This window comes from Natator depressus, chromosome 9, assembly GCF_965152275.1.
Source record: "Natator depressus isolate rNatDep1 chromosome 9, rNatDep2.hap1, whole genome shotgun sequence".
Taxonomy (NCBI): Eukaryota; Metazoa; Chordata; order Testudines; family Cheloniidae; genus Natator; species Natator depressus.
Window position 1 is genome coordinate 89383452 of NC_134242.1, and position 20738 is coordinate 89404189.

Consider the following 20738-nt stretch of genomic DNA (forward strand, 5'->3'; position numbering starts at 1 on the left):
CCATTCTTCCCTTTTATTCAGGGCACAAAACCACCCAGATAGCTGCTCAGGTGCCATGGTGACAGTAGGTAGGAAGATTAGGAGATAAGATCCTTGTTCCGTGGTGGTTCTCACCCAAAATGCCACGCTGTACAATTCAGAATTGTGCAGTAAATTCAACCCTCCGCTGCTCTTGCTGCTTTTCAAGTTAAACCACATTTTAGAGCAGGCTTTGGAACATCCTAGTTTGAAGGAGGGGTGCTGGGTGCTGCTCTGGTCCTGCCAGTTGCAGAAGCTATCGGGACATCGGGAAAAGGCAGCTGCGGCTGGCTGTCTGTTTGGACGGAAACACAGGCAGGAACGTCTGTGAGGGGAGGGCTCCTGCCTCATACGGAGAATGAGGGGCGATCAGCAGGTTATCTCAAGTGCTTATATACGAATGCACAAAGCCTTGGAAACAAGCAGGGAGAACTGGAGGTCCTGGTGATGTCAAGGAATTATGACGTGATTGGAATAACAGAGACTTGGTGGGATAACTCACATGACTGGAGTACTGTCATGGATGGTTATAAACTGTTCAGGAAGGACAGGCAGGGCAGAAAAGGTGGGGGAGTAGCACTGTATGTAAGGGAGCAGTATGAATGCTCAGAGCTCCGGTACGAAACTGCAGAAAAACCTGAGTGTCTCTGAATTAAGTTTAGAAGTGTGAGCAACAAGAGTGATGTAGTGGTGGGAGTCTGCTATAGACCACCGGACCAGGGGGATGAGGTGGATGAGGCTTTCTTCCAGCAACTCGCAGAAGCTACTAGATCGCACGCCCTGGTTCTCATGGGTGACTTTAATTTTCCTGATATCTGCTGGGAGAGCAATACAGCGGTGCATAGACAATTCAGGAAGTTTTTGGAAAGCGTAGGAGACAATTTCCTGGTGCAAGTGCTAGAGGAGCCAACTAGGGGTGGAGCTTTTCTTGACCTGCTGCTCACAAACCGGGAAGAATTAGTGGGGGAAGCAAAAGTGGATGGGAATCTGGGGGGCAGTGACTATGAGTTGGTCGAGTTCAGGATCCTGACGCAGGGAAGAAAGGTAAGCAGCAGGATACGGACCCTGGACTTCAGGAAAGCAGACTTTGACTCCCTCAGGGAATGGATGGGTAGGATCCCCTGGGGGACTAACATGAAGGGGAAAGGAGTCCAGGAGAGCTGGCTGTATTTCAAGGAATCCCTGTTGAGGTTACAGGGACAAACCATCCCGATGAGTCGAAAGAATAGTAAATATGGCAGGCGACCAGCTTGGCTTAATGGTGAAATCCTAGCGGATCTTAAACATAAAAAAGAAGTTTACAAGAAGTGGAAGGTTGGACATATGACCAGGGATGAGTATAAAAATATTGCTCGGGCATGTAGGAATGAAATCAGGAGGGCCAAATCGCACCTGGAGCTGCAGCTAGCAAGAGATGTCAAGAGTAACAAGAAGGGTTTCTTCAGGTATGTTGGCAACAAGAAGAAAGCCAAGGAAAGTGTGGGCCCCTTACTGAATGAGGGAAGCAACCTAGTGACAGAGGATGTGGAAAAAGCTAATGTACTCAATGCTTTTTTTGCCTCTGTGTTCACGAACAAGGTCAGCTCCCAGACTGCTGCACTGGGCGTCACATCATGGGGAGTAGATGGCCAGCCCTCAGTGGAGAAAGAGGTGGCTAGGGACTGTTTAGAAAAGCTGGATGCGCACAAGTCCATGGGGCCGGACGAGTTGCATCCGAGAGTGCTAAAGGAATTGGCGGCTGTGATTGCAGAGCCACTGGCCATTATCTTTGAAAACTCGTGGCGAACGGGGGAAGTCCCGGATGACTGGAAAAAGGCTAATGTAGTGCCAATCTTTAAAAAAGGGAAGAAGGAGGATCCTGGGAACTACAGGCCAGTCAGCCTCACCTCAGTCCCCAGAAAAATCATGGAGCAGGTCCTCAAAGAATCAATCCAGAAGCACTTACATGAGAGGAAAGTGATCAGGAACAGTCAGCATGGATTCACCAAGGGAAGGTCATGCCTGACTAATCTAATCGCCTTCTATGATGAGATTACTGGTTCTGTGGATGAAGGGAAAGCAGTGGATGTATTGTTTCTTGACTTTAGCAAAGCTTTTGACACTGTCTCCCACAGTATTCTTGTCAGCAAGTTAAAGAAGTATGGGCTGGATGAATGGCACTATAAGGTGGGTAGAAAGTTGGCTAGATTGTCGGGCTCAACGGGTAGTGATCAATGGCTCCATGTCTAGTTGGCAGCCGCTGTCAAGTGGAGTGCCCCACGGGTCGGTCCTGGGGCCGGTTTTGTTCAATATCTTCATAAATGATCTGGAGGATGGTGTGGATTGCACCCTCAGCAAATTTGCGGATGATACTAAACTGGGAGGAGTGGTAGGTACGCTGGAGGGCAGGGATAGGATACAAAGGGACCTAGACAAATTGGAGGATTGGGCCAAAAGAAATCTGATGAGGTTCAATAAGGATAAGTGCAGGATCCTGCACTTAGGATGGAAGAACCCAATGCACCGCTACAGACTAGGGACCGAATGGCTAGGCAGCAGTTCTGCGGAAAAGGACCTAGGGGTGACAGTGGACGAGAAGCTGGATATGAGTCAGCAGTGTGCCCTTGTTGCCAAGAAGGCCAATGGCATTTTGGGATGTATAAATAGGGGCATTGCCAGCAGATCGAGGGACGTGATCGTTCCCCTCTATTCGACATTGGTGAGGCCTCATCTGGAGTACTGTGTCCAGTTTTGGGCCCCACACTACAAGAAGGATGTGGATAAATTGGAGAGAGTCCAGCGAAGGGCAACAAAAATGATTAGGGGTCTGGAACACATGATTTATGAGGAGAGGCTGAGGGAACTGGGATTGTTTAGTCTGCAGAAGAGAAGAATGAGGGGGGATTTGATAGCTACTTTCAACTACCTGAGAGGCGGTTCCAGAGAGGATGGTTCTAGACTATTCTCAGTGGTAGAAGAGGACAGGACAAGGAGTAATGGTCTCAAGTTTCAGTGGGGGAGGTTTAGGTTGGATATTAGGAAAAACTTTTTCACTAGGAGGGTGGTGAAACACTGGAATGTGTTACCTAGGGAGGTGGTAGAATCTCCTTCCTTAGAAGTTTTTAAGGTCAGGCTTGACAAAGCCCTGGCTGGGATGATTTAATTGAGGATTGGTCCTGCTTTGAGCAGGGGGTTGGACTAGATGACCTCCTGAGGTCCCTTCCAACCCTGATGTTCTATGATTCTATGACTGTGTACAGCAGAACCTCAGAGTTCGGACACCTCGGGAATGGAGGTTTTCTGAAACTCTGAACAAAGTGCAGTTCGGGCTTCAGCTTCAGCCACTGACACTCCAGGCCAGGCTCCAGCAACAGCTGGCCAGCAGCTTCCTTGCAGGCAGTTTCTTCCCCAGGGCAGACTGAGTTTGCAAGCGGGAGAGGGTGAAAACAGTGCATGCCCCTCCCGGCCGGGGTGGAGGGGTGAAAGCGGTGCAGACCCCAGCGCTGCTCCTGCTCTGACAGCTCTGGGAGCCTAGGGCTGGCAGCACCAGCGTCTTCACCTCCTAGCCGTAAGTGGCTGCCCCGCCTGTGGGGGCGGGGGTAGGGGTTGGGACAGGCAACCCAGATATGCCTACCTTTGAGATGTTATACAGGCACAGTACCGTATTTGCTTTTTTTTTTTTTTTTGGTCTCCACTGCTTCCTGATTGGTTATTTCCAGTTTCACATGATGTCCGGTTTCCCGGCGAATTCGTAACTCTGGTGTTTGTATCTTTGAGGTTCTACTGGATGTGGAGACAAGGGGCTCACTGCCAGTTGCACCCTTTTTTCCGTGCCAGCGATGCAGTCTCTTCAACAGGCAAAAGTTCCAAGCCACTGAGGGTTTTATAGGTTAATACCAATACTTACCAGTCACTGACCAAAAGCATTGGTATGCCACAAAAACGCCTCCCTTGATCTGCACTTCAGTGGATGTGCGGCATCTTTCTTAAACCTGTTGCCACATCCCCTTCTTATTTACTAAGAGTCTGTAAGAAGATCCATTTATTTACTGTTGTCGTCATCCTGTTAATGCTATCTACAATCCTCTCCTCAGAGGTGTAGCAAGGAAATAATTGTAATGTAGATTCTGCCCAAACTCTGAAAGCAAGTTCGTGTGCCTGCTTTTAGATAAAGTTAGCGGGAGGTGGTCACGTGGGTTCTGGCACGTACAGGGGTTGCTGTGTTCTTTAGCTCTGTCATTCCAGGAGATGTATGTCCTACCTGAGTAAATAATACCAATGCTATAGAACTTTGTCACAGGACAATGATGTCTGGCTTCCAGGCAAATGCTGAGACATTTACTGAAATTAAGAGTTAGATGTTTATTTTCAAAGCTGGATACATCTATCCTTTGACAATACTGTATTACAATGACTTTATTTCTGTTACAGCAGAAGACTGATGTGCGTCTAATCCCGCTGTCAGATTGCTATGACTGTGGTATATGGCAACAAAACGTTCCAGTTCTGAGTAACTGCATTGTGACTGACTTGTAGAAGAGACTCACTGTGGCTAATCAGAGAACAGTGCCTGCATCTAGACACAGCTTCACAGAGCAATATTTGTATGAATGGGCTGTTTACTTGATTCTCCACTGCCTCTCACCTTGTGTGGTAATTCACATCGGTGCCAAGAATGTAAAATGCTACCGTTTTGATTTGGTAACGTAACTACTGGTGCTGCATGTGTTACCAGCCCCATCTGTGGTTGGTTAATTAGTACCCATTACGCCTCTGGCGTCTCGGGCAGCGACAAAACTCCTCCATTCCTGTCTGTTTCTGGCAAGTCTTCCAATGGTTCCCTGTGGAGGGGATGTCTGTTACAGCCAGAGCTAGCATGCTTTGGTTCTTTAGAACAAGCTGCAGTAGTTCATGCTTTTTAGCTCCGGCGGTCCTGGTTCAAATTCCAGATATGTCAGGCAACAAGTTAGCTGTCCTGGGAGCATTGTCCCCCCACACTGCACTTGGCACTTATGCATAAGTGCCAAATTACAACATACAATACAAAGCAGTGGAGAATCGGGTCTGAAATGGATTATTGTTTCAGTCATGAAGAAATCTGCTGGCACATGGTGGGATTTTCAACGGAGCCTAAGGGAATTAGGTGCACATTTTCCAAGTGGTATAATGCTGTGCTTCACTTAGCAACAGGTGACATCTTGTTAGCACATTGATGTATCGTTTTGTACGTAGTTCCATATTCATCTATGGTATGAATGTTATAACATCACTGCCAAGACTTTAGATGCCAGAATAGAGCGAAGCCATGTGTATTTGACCGAGGAGTGAACAAAAGATTGATTTGGGGTATGAGTTAGTTTCCTATCAAGGATTTGGCATGCCATTATTTTCTCCGGAGGATGCTATTCAGACAGACCAGATCTGCTGTCAGAAGGTATTCCAGATTCTTGACTGAATGGTAACGGGTGCTTTATGTTAATTAATGGTGGGAAAGAGCCAGGTCCCTTGATTTAAGGAAGCTGGCATTTAATTGTCTCCTAGAAGAAATGAAGCATTTTTCTCTTGCTTCCCCTCATTCTGCCACATATCCAGATAATTTATCCTTTCTTCATTTTCAATTACATTTACAAATACTCATCTCAGCAGAAGCCTTCATGGCAATACAATGGACTGCCAAATGTATTTATTGGTGTTCATCACATCTATCCGTAGAAATCAGCAGCAGCAGTAAAGGGGGTGAGGGGGTGGGGGGGCAAGATCTGAACAGTTCCCACCCCAATGAAAAATTCCTTCCTTTAAATACATTTTTAGAAACCTTTGTTCTACAAAGTATTCCATTAAGTCATTTCCAGTATGGGGGCCTTCAAGTCTTAAGTAGCTAGATCTCAAAGGATGAGCGTCATTCTGTTTGCACACTGTTTCTACGCTGGCATACCTTCACTGACTTTCGCAGAGAGATTCCTGATTTACACGGACATAAATGAGAGCACAATCAGGCCCTACATCCTGAATTTGCTCATTTTAAACACAAAATAAAACCCAGATTGTGCCAGATAATTAATTGCTAGATAGTTGACATTTAATTGATTCTGATGCAATATGACTTTTCTTTGCAATGTTTTTCTTTGAACTACATCAGATTCAATTTGTCCGGGTTTAGGAAAGGATGGCTCTTCCTTACCAATTCAGCGAACAGTTTCATAAGGATGACTGTAACCTAAGCTCTTCCAGACAGGAGAAATGCTATGTGTTCAACAAAGTTGTCTCTTATACACGTGTGCTTATGGTTCTGTATAAATAATAGCTTAGCATTAGTACTTATGGAGGAATTTCTACATAATTGAATGGACCCTACACTAATTTAATAGGGAAATTAAACACTTCCAGTAAAGTCAGTGTTTGTGGAAAGTGCCTCCCTTGCTGATCTAAACAATGCTTTATAATGTCCTGGAAGGTTGGCACGGGGCCTACTCTGGGGTATGTGGATTCAGTCTATTTAGCCCAGAGCCATCCTACCTAGCAAATGGTTTTTTGTACTTGCTTCTGAAAAAAAACTTTTATTGGAGCATTTGTAAAGGTCCCTTCCAATTCCTGTCTGGACTGCTGTCGATATCGCTCCTTACTAAACCAGCTGAATATTGGTATTAATATCTATGGGGGAATTTCCCCATCAGTGAGACCCATTATATACTTGGAACCTATAATATGTGTCTCAACTTCCTAGGGTCACCATTTCCTGAAAGGCCTGCTCCAATCGTTGTTTCGCCTTTCTTCTCACTGTTGCACCATGTGGCTCCAGTTAATTGGCCTCTCTTGAAATTTGCCTGTCTCCTTTTCTAAAGCACAGTCCCCCTCTCATGGTAGAACTGTACTTGAGAACAGGTTTGTGAGGAGGAAAGTTGTCCGCTTCAGGCTGAATCATACTATTGCAGCAGTTCTGTGTTACACTGATTGACTTTGAGTAGATGTCACTTTTACATTATCTGAATAGTGTGATATTGAGAAAATAATCCCTCTCAATATGGATGAAGGAATGAGACACCAGGGATCATTGTTTTTATGACCAATTATGGTAGAAAAGAAGTAGTATGAAGAAAAGGCTCATGACTACCTATAAATCAAATGGACTATTAGAAGGACCCCATTCTCTGAACCCTCTGTCCAGCTGTTCACTGTATCCATTGAAATACTAATCCAAAATTTTCAAATCCTCTTTATTTTAGCACTTCCCATCTGAGTGTCCTGCTTTACAATCAGTAAAGAAATTGACCTATCTCTGTGCAGTTATTACTATTTATTTGTATTACAGGAGAGACTAGAGGCCTCTGTTGAGATCAAGGCTCCATTGCCTAGGCACAGTAAATACACATACAAAGTGGCTGCCCCAAAAAGCTTACAATCTAAATAGAAAAGACATACAGTTATTTCCTTTATACAGATGGGAGGCACAGGGAGATCAAGGAGTGAAATCCTGGATCTGCTGTAATCAGCAAGAGTTTTGCCATTGACTTCAACAGGGTCAGGTCTTCACTCTAAGCTGTTTACTTGTGGTCTACACAGAAGTCTGGGGCACAGCTGGGAATTGAACTCAGACCTCCTGTATCCCAGCCCAGTGGGACTCTCCTTTCTCCCCAAAGAGAAATTCAGCTGGCTAAATATTATCATCCCCATATGACGATCACAGAGATTGTGACTTCCCAAAGCTCCCTGACTAATTAATTTGCAGAGCCAGGAACAAAGCCTATATCTCCTGCCTGTTGGTCCAGTGCTTGACTGTGCTCCATCTCTGACGACAACATGTTTTGTGGCCATAAGAAAAGAATTAAGAGTTGATTGCATAAAGTGAAGGAAACAGGAAATAAAAATAACCTTGGCTCCCAAGAAGGATCGCATCATGCAAGGTTTCTGCAAGCTATGCAAAAAGTTATACCTATAGAATCATAGGACTAGAAGGGACCTCGAGAGGTCATCTAGTCCAGTCCCCTGCATTCATGGCAGGACTAAGTATCATACCTATGTGCAGCTTTGTGCAAGAGATACTCAGGCCTCTAAAGAAGAATCCTGTGTCATGTACCATTGAAATCATACTTGAGTTTATTATTATTTAAAAGTCTAAGTGTTGCTATCAAACAGGAGTGAAAATAAATATGGGAGGAAACAGCACTTCAAACCACCTCCTAGTAAGCAAACAACTAAACAGCCTTGGGTCATGTCCACCAAACTCTGAGGGAAGACGGACACATTATCAGGTGCCTCTGGGTAAAGAAATTTGCTTCCAGAGCTTGACATCGGGCACCTGTGACTTTAAGCTAGGCCTGTGGTAGTGTCAATGGTGAGTTGACTGTGCCATCAGGAAAGGACACTCCAATCAACCCTCATCCTCATTGCTCATTATATATTGTAGAACCTATATTTGCATAAACGATTTCAGGGAAAATAATCCTGTCTTATTCTCAGGATGAAATTTCAGAATGTTAAGTAAAGGCAAATGAACTCCTTAATTTGTGTGCTGTCTTACCAGAGATAGCATCTCACTAAAGGAGAACCATATGGCCCTATGAATGTATGCATCTGGGAATTATACTATATTCATTGCAATGTCTTTACCGTAAATGATGTTCCCCGGGCAACCCTGGAGTATGTGACATTCATAGGGGGTTACGAAGGTAGAGGCAGTACTACCCAAGCTCCACCAGTGACAATTAATGAGGGTTATCTTCATACTTTTTGACAGAGGAATAGGAGTAAGTTGAATAGCAGTATGCTTAATAAAAGGAAGCATGTTTGTCATGCATATAGTTGGTTTACATAAAGTGGATTGGTGGGAGTCGTAGGAAGGATTGCATGAAAGCACAAAATACTCTGTGGTACATTAAAGACATGTTGGTTTATTAAGTGCCCTAACTTTTTTGTTTCCCTTTTAAGAAATGATAGAAATCAAAGCAGCTTTCCTCTATAAAGCTGTTGAGGGAATTAAAGAAATTGCTCATAGAGTGAGGTATATCTGAAATGAGGAAGTGGTGTTTATGGACTTGTGTCAGGAGCAGAGATCATAAGCTTTAAATGAGAATTCCTTGCAGCCAAGGAAATGTTGTACTATCTTACTGGTTGAAAAAGACTAAAAGCAATTTTCAAAGGTCAAATCTAAATGAGACTAGGTCTTCAGTTCTGTAGACACTTGGAACATGTATGAGCCAGCATTCCTCCACATTTTATTCTGAAAATCCCTTTTGGCCACTTCAGTGCCTACAAAAAGCTAAATCTGACACATTTCTGGTTCATTATAATGATTATCCTCTCAGAGCAATATGGAAAACCACAACAGTTTAAATACGTAACCCACATGAACACATTAAACCAGGATTCAGAGACGCTGCAACTTTAACTTAGCAAGAAAAAGAGAAGCTCAACTCATTTCAATGGGGGCGGGGGGAGAAGAGAGGGATGAGTGAACGTAAAATAAAACAAAGCCGAAACACATTGGAACAGCATGTGTGCAACTAGAACAGTGAATGTACTCAAAAGCCTATGGTGCACAGGAAGTTAAAACGACATTTGGTACCAGAGATGAAAAGCACTAATGGAAGGGAAGCCTAAAAGTAGAAATGCAAGCTAGAAAACCCACACAGAAACTAAATGAGGATAATAGACAAAATGGAGACAACTAGTAACACTGTTCTCAAAATATAAGGGGGTAAATTCAACCATGGTGTAAATCCATTGATTTCAATAGATTGATACCAGCAATGAAAATCGCCCGATGGATTACATTCTGAGGTCACGTAAATTACCCCTTGGACATAAATCAGTCAAAATATGCTAATAAATGTCAATTTAGTCTGACTTTTTTTTCCAGAGGGCAAAATAAAATATAGATTGAGAAATTAGCCATCGCTCTGCACCTAGGCCTCAATTCTGCGAGTGCTCAGAAACTGGCAGGATCAAATCCTTAAGGCCTGTACCAAAGTGTCATTGAAGCCATGAGCTTTGCACTGACTTCAGTGGGCTTTGGAACAAGCCCTTCTAGAGACTGCAACCAAAAACAGCTTCTCTTTAACTCCTGTTACTTTGACACTGAATATACTTGGTGCTACAGACTTTCAGGCACAGGCCAACAGGTTGGTGTGGGAGTGAGGGGGAACCATTCCTCCTGGGTAACAATGTATTTGCTAGGGTTCTCTGAGAATGATCATTGTTTTCAGAGGCTGGTGACCTTCTGCACCTGGAGTGCTGTTGTATTCTTCCTATTCCTTTAACAATTGCTTCCTTCTGCCTCTTTCCAGTGCATCTACCTAGCACGAACAGGAACCAATATAGAAACTAAACCAAAAGTGCAGAAAAACAATTTTATCAGCTTGTGTCTCTAGTGATGAGGTACCCTCCCAGCAAATGCTAGGGAGCACATCTAATCTTTATAGTAAACTAAGGGACACCAGCAGAGAATTTCACAAAAGGATTTTTTTATGATTGATAGCAGATTACATTTCATTTTATGTACTTCTGGGTCAGTGGTTCTTAACTGTTTCTAACTTATTATTTATTGACAATTTCAAGAGAGGAATTGAAGTATAAGAAGAGAGGAAATCCTAACAATCACTGAATGAAAAATATAGTGCCTGCAGTGGGAAAGTATTGTCTGCCACCTCTCTTACAACACAATTACCTATCATTGTCCTCTTCTCCTGCACTTCTATTTATCTGTATAGCTAAGTGATTTGGAGGCTGCTCTACCTGAGTGTTAGGAAACCATTTAGCTCATAGTGTGGGGCCTACCATGAAAGCTGGGTGAAACTTTTTGAGGACAATCTTTTTGTGCCCTCCTCCCCTCCCCAAAAATGCAGATTCAGGTCAACCAAAACAACTAGCCAATTCAGGTCAATTTCAGTGAATTCTTGTGGTAAAAACAAATTTGTTTTGGAAACATCTAAATATTTCAATTCAGTGACTCTTCAAACCAATGGGGTTGGAGGGTACTGAGCTCCATAGTGAAGGCACTCAGGATCTGGATCACAACCATTGTCTGTAGCCATGCTTTCCACTGAAATACTCACAAAGACAGGCTGTGTTAGGAGGAGGCTTAAAAACCCTCTAGGGGGGAAAAAGCCTGTTTCTAATGACAATTGTATGGATGAACACCAGCACTGACTGTAGATGGCACCTCTGACATGCTTGCTCTGCCATGACACCATCTGTTTGGGAAGAATAAGTCATTCAGAGGGCAGGTAAATCCGAAGTGTTAATAGTCAGGATTGACATTCTGTCTCTTTTTCTTTTCATTCTGGAATTGGGCATGGAAATATATCTTCAGAAAGGGGGGAAATGTAAATTCCCATAAAAATGAAAAACCTAGGAACTATAAAAAGGAGGGGGGGAGTCTAGGTCTCCTAACATACAGACATTCTGTATTATTATTTATCAAAAGTAAAATACAGGTACTGCTACCATGTGTTCTACACTTGCTGACTTCCCTATGTACCCTACAGTTCCATAAAGAAAAGCCACCTAATCTGTAATAGCAAATGTCTTTTTTACACACACACACACACACACACACACACACACACACACACACACAAATAAATCTGTGTTACATTGACTAAATGATGCTTAAAGGTCCAGATCCAAAGCCCATTAAAATCACTGGGAGTCTTTTCATTGATTTCAATGAACTTTGAATCAGGACCTATGGGCTCCAATCCTGCAAAACCATAGTCATGACAGCATAACCCCCTAAGGTAGACTCTGCCTACACCAATGGAAGGGGTTTTCCTGTCTGTGTAGGAATACCACCTCCACAAACGACAGTTGCATTCTTTTTCATTGGCATAGCTGTGTCTACACACTCGGCGCTAGGTCGGCAGAGTTCCAGAAGTCAGGTGTGTGGATTCTTTTCATACTGCTGACCAAGGTACAGTGCTTAATTTGTGCCAGGGCTTGCCAGGGCTAAGCCCCCCGGCACCTTTCGGCTTAGCACTTCATAGCCCTGGCACCTTTGGGCTTGCTGTATCAGTTATGAATGTAAAAAAATTGCTTGAGCCCCAGCACCTAATCGCTTACAAAGTAAGCGCTGCCAAGGTAGCTCTGTCAACCTAACTTTTAAGAATAGACCAAGTCTTAAGCGTCTACACCTGCGAGCAATCTAGTTCATTAAACACTGGGAGTGGCATGTGTATTATACTTTACAAAATCAGGACCTAAAACACTTAAAGGAAATTCATTCTGTTCAGTTTATTGTTATCCAACAAAAAGAAGACGACGACACCACCAGAAAGGAGTCAATTTATTGTATCATATTTTAAAACATAACTGCTTCCACTGAATCAATGGGCCACTAAGCCCATTGATTCAGTGGAAATTGATACTGTATTGACAGCATAGCAGCCAAAGCAGCAACGTTGTGGAATAAATGTTTACACATCATCAAGTCTGCAAATACACAGTAACTTCTGTGTGACAGAATCTTCCTCTAATTGTAATTTGTCTCAATTTTTCCATTACTTGTTCTCATTTTCTAGCTTTGCTCACCGACAAACCTCCAAAACCATTGTTCCCCGTGGAGAATCAGCCGAGTGTCATAGATGTCCAGCTGGGTAAGTCCCCTTCTGGGAATAATAGAGCCTAAATATCAGTTCTGTTAACAGATGGGGAAAATTGAAAGGTTTATTGCCACTGTTATTACATGCAAATCAATTTGCTGCTTCTCATTTATAATGGTAGAATTTAAGGAAATGAGTTTGTATAGCTTCAAGGAAAGGCAATACTAATTGGTTACGCAGAGTATTAAATATGCAGGGCTGCCACTCTTTTGAGTGTATGATTGATAAATTAATGGATGCCTTCACTGGTGCCTGCACTGGTCAGTCAATGTTCACCATGCATAGGAGACAAATGTTTTAACAAAATACAGAATGGCGATTCTTTAAAAGATAAAGGGAAAGAATGCATTGTCTATTGAAAAGTTTCTTTGATTAAAATGTTTGTATTCTTTTCTCTGTCTCTTACATTTTCTTCTGCTAGCCTGAGTGTGTCTGAATCTTAATCAGCCACAGACCCCTGCGGTAATAGGAAGAAACTTTATAAGAGAGTTCTGCAAAGTGACCTTTTTGAGGGTAGTTAGCTATGGGCCACATTGTTGCTGTGGGTAATAGTGGGATTTTGAAGTTTTGGTAGAAGTCTTGTCAGGTGGGAAACATTCCTTATGTTGAGGCATGGAATTGCAAATATTGTTGAGGATTGAAGTATGTGGGTTTAAGTTATAAAAGAAGCAGTTGTTGTGACAGATTGTTTGCCTCATCATGCTTGAGTTATTTTCCATCTCCTATTGCCTGACTCTGCTCTGGCTCTAGGTTTACACTGGAACAAGACCACTGAATCCTGATTTACACAATTATAAAAGAAAGCAGGATCATGGTTTGAGATTGTAAGATTATGTTGCACTGATACCAGTGTGATGGGGCCATACGTTTTTAATGTAAACCTACTGTTCTACGTCCCAATTCAATAAAGTTAACTTCAGGCTTGTGCTTAAGTGCATCCCTCTTCCACAAAGCACTTAAGCATGTGTTTAAGTCCCATCAAATGGAACTTCAGTCCTTGAATTGGATTGTCTGTTAAGTTGTGCACAATAATGTGAATCATTTGTGACCTGAATTCATCTTAAACATTAGCTTCCAACAGTTTGTAAGGATTGATAGAGAGACAGCAACAGTGGATTCTGCCTAAAGTACCCAAATCCTGCCCCCAGGTACGGGTACTCCAATTATCTTCAGTCAGATTTGTGTGCATGTGTCTGATAGATTTTGATCCTTAGTGATGAAAACAAACACACACACAGGTTCAAAGGGCATCATCCAATGCTCACTGTAGTCACTGTGAAGACACCCACTGACATGGGCTTTGGATCATCCCAGCAAGCTGAATGCCAATTCCGTTCCATTAATTAAGCTCACAGATTTTACTTTTTTGAAAAAACAAAATCAGAATTAATGAATCCTTCGAGGTTAGTGAAATGTCCTCAAGTACATCAGTGAAACAAACTAATACAAAACACGCACATCCTTGTTTCCTATATTCTTATTGGATCTTCCTTTCTAACCTCAATTCCCCCCACCTCATCTTACATATCTAGCCCCTGCAGAATTTTTCTTTGACGGGTCCCCCATATAAAACTATTTTTTTCTACTAGTAAAAAGTGTTGCTACAAAAAAAAAATCTCCTACCCCTGGGAGATATGTTGCAGTAATAGGATTTCAGAATATCTCTAGAGGGAAATAAAAGTCCTTGCATTTTTTTGTCCCATGGTATAATCCATTAGTTGTCCCCTAGGATCTAGGAATTGACATGCAGCACTTTCTTGCTGACCCAGTGATACATTTGGTTATTGTTCCTAAACTTTCATAATATGCTGGAAGATTAATGTTTACAAAAGAACAGTACCCTAAATATAGTTCAAAAACACTGAGTGGCGTTCTTCCAGCTGTACCCATCTGGATTTAACAGGCAAGGAGCTGGGAGTAGAGAATTCTCAGTGAGGGGTCCAGAGCTTCAGAACCTACCCCCCTACACACACACACACACACACACACACACACACACACGATGTGGAAGGGTTTGTTGACCTTCAGAGCACAATACATTTTTCTCTATACCACGGAGCTTGAAAGAGGCATTGGGTGGAGAGTTCTCGTGAGAGTTGGGGACAGGGGTGGGATAGCTGCTGGTTTTAATTTGTTTATTTGCCTGTCTTGAATTGTTGCTACACATACCAACAGTGTGTGTTCCTAATATATTTTTATTAGAAATCAACATAAATATTCTATTCAAAATCATCCTAATTTTACAGTGTCAATAATCCCTGGAGATTAACCTGTTCATCCAATTTGTGTATGCCCTTTAAATAGTCAGGCAAATATTAAAATGCTTCTACATACCAAAGAAACTACATTCACTCCATTAACATGGCCACTTTAATAGAAAGACCAATTTAGCTTTCCATTGCCAAACGAATCTTTAGTTGTCTTCTCTCTGTAGGCACAGGAGAATAGCAGTTATTTATTTCCTATATCCTTAATAAAGCAACATTTACACAGGATTTGTTAAGAGCAGTCAGTGGCCTGACCACATACAACATCTTATGTGACCTAATTGCTAACTTCAATACTCATGTCTTTGCTTTCTCTACTATAAGAAGATTCAAATGAAAGTGGGTTTGCATAGTTTTTATTGACAATAGATAAAAGAGTTCCTTCAGGCTTCAAATAAGCCCCAAAACATGTCTTGTTTCTTCTTAAGGAGTGTGATTTTTTTTCTTTTTCCATGCTTTGGAATTCGACAAAGATCAAAACAGCCCTCTCAAGTTCAGATGGAAGCAGAAACTACAAATTGCTACCCACTTGTTTTCTCTGTTTGTCTCTGCTGGAGAGAGTGAGCGAGCAAGACAGAGAGATGACAAGAGTACCAGAGAGCATCACAGAGGACTAGTGCGATAGTTCAAAACAATTTAATTATCCAAGACACTTTGCTAAACCAGACAATAATTTCAGCCCTTGATAAAACTAGAAGGGAAGTACAATAGATTGATTGAATTGCTTGCTTTGCTTGCTCATTTTCATCCAGAATTTTTTATTTTAATATTCATAGGCATTATGGATTTTGGAAGGATTTGTGAATCACAATCTCATTATAGAATATGCAGCAGACTTAACCTTTCTATACACTGACATTATAGTTTAAAGATTAGTTCTTCAAATACATGAGTTTCCTCTAATAGTCTTAACTGTTTCCTAATGAGGATCATTCAAGGCTTTCCAATAGATTAAAGCTAAAAGTTAAAACTGGCAGCATATTTGTTCAAGATTTTTGAACAAATATATATTCATCCCTGTGTCAGATGACTAGCCATGCAATCAATTGAATCTGGCCATATTGTCCTGTATTTCTCAGGAGAAGGTATGGCCTTGTGGCTTCTGCAGATGACTAGGAATCAAGGTTCTTTTTCCTGATCTACCAGTGACTTGATAGTGCCCTTGGTCAAGTGACATAACTCCTGCCAGACATAGTTTTCTCACCTGGAAAATGTGGTAATACCTCTTGGAGGGTTCTGAGGATAAAGTTTGTAACATGCTTTAAGATTCTTGCTTTCTACACTCCGCATTTACTTCTGCCGCAAAATATAGCTGATTCTTTAGACCTTATTTAGCCTAAATTGTCCACTACTTATCACAGAGGTTGCAGAATTCCTAGTGCATTTTTTAAAAATCCAAACAGGGAGATGTGTACACCTCAAAGCTTTGGGTTTGGGTTCAGTCGGTTTTAAAGATCTGAATATGACTGTTCAGACCATCGAAATAAAAATCCACTTCTTTTGGAAGCAGGCCAGGATAGATTTGTAATTTTCTAAATGTGTGACTGTAAGTGAAGCATGCTGTGCTATCAGTCTTGTGACGAGCTGTTGGTACATTACTGTGCTAATTTTATTTAAAAATTATTTCCCCTCCCCTTTCTTATGGAACTTTGTTTACTCGCTCAACATGCTGAGAATCTGAATCTGAAGATCATCCTCACTACACCAGTTCTAGGTGACCAGATAACTCTGAGCTAGGAGCCGGATCAGGCAAGAGAACCTTTGCACCACTCAGGCAGTACAAAGAGCCACAATCTGCCTGTAGCAAGACAGTGGAGAATTTCCCCAGTATGGGCAGGAGGGATCTTAACAAGTGTAAAACTGGCCTAGTGGGCTGGTGTAGGGGGCATATCAGGGGTGTGTTCAGAGAAGGGGTGAAGCACAGCTGTGCTCTAATTCTCTGCTAGACAGTGGCCCCAAAGAGACCATACTAGCTAGGTTATAATAGAGCAGCTCCTAGACTCATCTAACTAATGCTAGGGCTGATGCCTGACAATTAGAGCTGGGTGAATAATTGATTTTTCTGTTTCAGACAGTAAACTGCAAAATCAGAAAAAATATTCACATCAGTAAATGCTTTGGAATTCGTCAGCAATGTCTGGTTTGGACCAACAAACTGTGCGTGCGTGCGTGCATGTGTGTTTGTGTGTGTGTGGCCCATGCCTTAAACCTTTAGCCCAGTGGGTAAGGTCTCTGTGTGTCCAACTCCTGCTTTCTAATCTGTACCCCAGCAGTTAGGGCACTTGCCTGGGATGTGGGATACCCAGGTGTGAATCCCCACTCTGGAGCAGGGACTGGAACTCAGATTTTCCCCCTGCCAGGTGAGCATCTTAACCTGTAGGGGGTAGGCTGCTCTCAGTTTCTCCTGTTGAAGCTGTTAAACCATTTGTCTGAAAAAAGTTCACCCAACTCTACTTAGAGTTACATATTCCATAGAGGAGCGAAAGATCTAAAAATCCTACATGCAAACAGAACTAGAGATTTTCTGTGCTGTTAATTCATTGGCCTTTATTACAATTAATTTTAGGTAAAATCTCCTCTTTATGGATATTTAGTTAGAAATAGGTGTAATTGAAATGAATGTTTGCATTCAGTGTGTATAGTAATTGAATCCATCATTTATGTATCATCTGGTTTTAAAAATATATTTGCTTTGATCTCAGAAATACAGTAAAAAGGGTGACATACGCATTACTTTAAAAAGGACAAATTTCTCAGTTAATTCACTTTCCAAACAAGGGAAGTGTCAAGGGATTTACCTTGCCAGAGTTCATGGTATTTTTCTTGCTTTCAGAGGTATTGAGAAAAACACCTTCTATTTGAGCATTCTCATTTTTTACTGCCTAGAAAGATTTTTCCTCTGTGGGCTGTAGCTATGAAATATCCTGGGACTGATTGTTAAGCAGATCAATCAAGGGCACTGTAAAATAAGTGAAAGAGAACATGCAAAGTTATGGTAACTGCTGAGAGATGTGGGAATCAGGTAGAGATGGTAAAATAATAATTAAAACTCCCTTTTACTGATTGGGAGGAAGCTCTGATTGGGAGGAGCTCCATGGGACAGCAAAATTTGTGCACATGCTGACAAGAAAAATAAGAAGAAAAAAGAAAAGGAGTACTTGTGGCACCTTAGAGACTAACCAGTTTATTTGAGCATGAGCTTTCGTGAGCTACAGCTCACTTCATCGGATGCATAGCATATCGTGGAAACTGCAGAAATAAGATTAAGCTAAATTTACTGTCCAGGGTCCTGATTTTTCTTTTAGACCTTTTTTCATTCTAAATTTCTGTGGGCTCTTCCTAGGATGTTAATTTTATGCAAAAAGCTGCCAATGGAAGAACAACAGCAATGGGTTGTCATTTGTCTAATGTTTACCTTATTACCAGTCAACTGACAAAGACTTCATTCAATTCACTGGTAAGGATGGCAGTACTAAGAAGAATCTTGATGCAATATGGCAGTGTTTCCTGAACAAAAAATAATTCAGAAATCCTAAGCTTTAAAACGATCAATAGGAAAGATGAGTTTTCAAGAGGAGTATGTGTGCACACATATGTGTGCAATATAAATGCACCAAAAAACTACATTAAAACACTATTAAGGTTGCAAAGGCAAACACTGAAAGAAGAAAAGGAGGACTTGTGGCACCTTAGAGACTAACAAATTTATTTGAGCCTAAGCTTTCGTGAGCTACAGCATCCGATGAAGTGAGCTGTAGCTCACGAAAGCTTATGCTCAAATGAATGTGTTAGTCTCTAAGGTGCCACAAGTCCTCCTTTTCTTTTTGCGGATACAGACTAACACGGCTGCTACCCTGAAACACTGAAAGGTTAGGAAATGCCAGAATTAAGGTGTTGGGTAATTCCAGCCCCACCTACTATATATAATACAAAAAGCATTCTGTATCTTACTACTGGAAAATATGCTACCTTGAATGTTAGTCTTGTAGTTCTACCAATAACATTTTATGGGTAGCAGAATCTTTCCTGCCAGACTACCCTGTAGATACCCATCCTCCTCTAGTAATACTCAATAATACTTGATGGTGGGCAGTGTAATTGACCCCACAGCTGTAGTCTTCATCATTAAACTGAGTGCATTATGTATTCCGCAAACCTGGCTAAAAACTATTCTTCAATGTCTTACATTCTTTTTTCCTTATGCAAAGTCTGAGCTAATGCCTAGGTACATAGTGGGGACAGAATCTTGCCCCAAACCATATCCCAGAATCGGAACAACCATAGAGCCTACTTCCCATGGCTACCTCTACCACCGTGTAAGTTTACTGTCTACCATGATTCCACATCCCCTATCCAGCCATTTGGGACAGTGGATCCATGAAGCTGCAGTACCACTAGCTCTCCATACTCCTGGGGAAGAAAGCTATTAAGGAGCCGTTCTCCACAAGGAGTGTTGCGTACAGTCCTCGTTAAAGGGCTCTCTGTAGCATGCATCTGCTCTGCAGCAGAAATGCAGAAGTTCCACGGCTTTCCAGGCCTACACAAGGGGAGGTAGGATTTGCATCTATTACAATCGCTTTTGTACTAATCTGTACGGAATATTAGAGACACATTGTCTGACATTTAGCTTTAGAAAAAGTTCCCTAAATACTCCGTGTAGTACAGCTAATGCTTTAATGCTAATTTGGTTCATTGTTAATAGCTTTTCCCAGGGATAAAGCCAAAATGCTACATTTAGAAACTAGATGCCAGATTCTGCCATTAGGGTGGTTTAATCTGCAGTAACTATCAATTTAAACATGATTAATACAGATATGCACAGAAATAACAGAGAACAGAGTTTGGCTCCTGATATTTGCGACAGTTTGGTTGATTTGGGGACACTGTGCTAAATCACTGTGCTGCTTTCTGTCCCATGTTGTTAATGCCCATAGACATCCACGAGATTTTCACTAACATATCAGAGAGCAGAGGTTGACCCACTCTATATTTACATATTTCATTACTGTTATGCTTCTGTTCAAGTATTTTGTATTCTTCATTGGGCTTTGCATCAGGCTTCTTAATGTACAACTCTGAGGACACAATGATTTTATACTGTTTATTTTTATGGAGCAATATCCAGCGATACCAGACAAATATCCTTTAAGACAAAATTTGCCATAGAGGTGTCTTAAAACTTTAATCAGATCTCTTTTATTTTCTTTCTTATCTGCACTATGTAAAATTCTTCAAGTAAAAGCAACTTGAAAAAAGTTTATAATGGCTAACATTTCCATAGTGGCGTTCATCCACAGACATGTACAAACTGATTGTAAACATCGTGGGACTGACCCTGCACAACGTTCCCTTTGAAGCCAATGGCAGCTTTGTCCAAATGACCACCATGTGTACCTACATATCCTCGCTCAGACAAAACTGTCATTGACTTCAATAAACACACTACTCCACCCACCATTTCTTTGCAATATTTATTGCTTTTGGATTGTTCCGAGTTGTATTTCCTCCAGAAAAGGGAAGTCTAGCCCATAGGACTAGAAGCAGAAAGGATGGTCTAATGGGAAGGGTGCTGGAATGGGACTCATGGAAAACAGTTGTATTGCTCCCTCTGCCATAGACTTTCTGTGTGCCTTTGGGCAAGACACTTAATCTTCCAGGTTCCTCAGTTTTTCATCTGCAAAATGGGGACAATACTTCCTTATTTCAAAGGAGTGTGAGGTCTCAGACACTACAGCAATGGAAGAGGGAAATAGTAGGTAGATAGAACATTGAGCAATAAATATTGATCCAAGTTTTTCCTTATCTTTCTTCGGCTCTGATCAGGAAACTAAACTTAAATGCATTTGACTGATGTGTATTTGTTATATGTGTGATGCTA

The 20738-nt window shown here is 41.8% G+C and overlaps 1 protein-coding gene across 6 annotated transcripts in view; it reads left to right on the top strand.

Moving 5' to 3' along the window:
* The window catches only part of IL1RAPL2 (interleukin 1 receptor accessory protein like 2), a 673060-nt gene that overhangs the window by 514725 nt on the left and 137597 nt on the right, over positions 1–20738 (top strand). For all 6 annotated transcript variants that reach the window (XM_074962588.1, XM_074962585.1, XM_074962587.1 and 3 more), the window contains one exon: positions 12513–12587. In XM_074962588.1, the coding sequence (XP_074818689.1) occupies positions 12513–12587 (75 nt within the window). The remainder of the gene's footprint in view (positions 1–12512; positions 12588–20738) is intronic.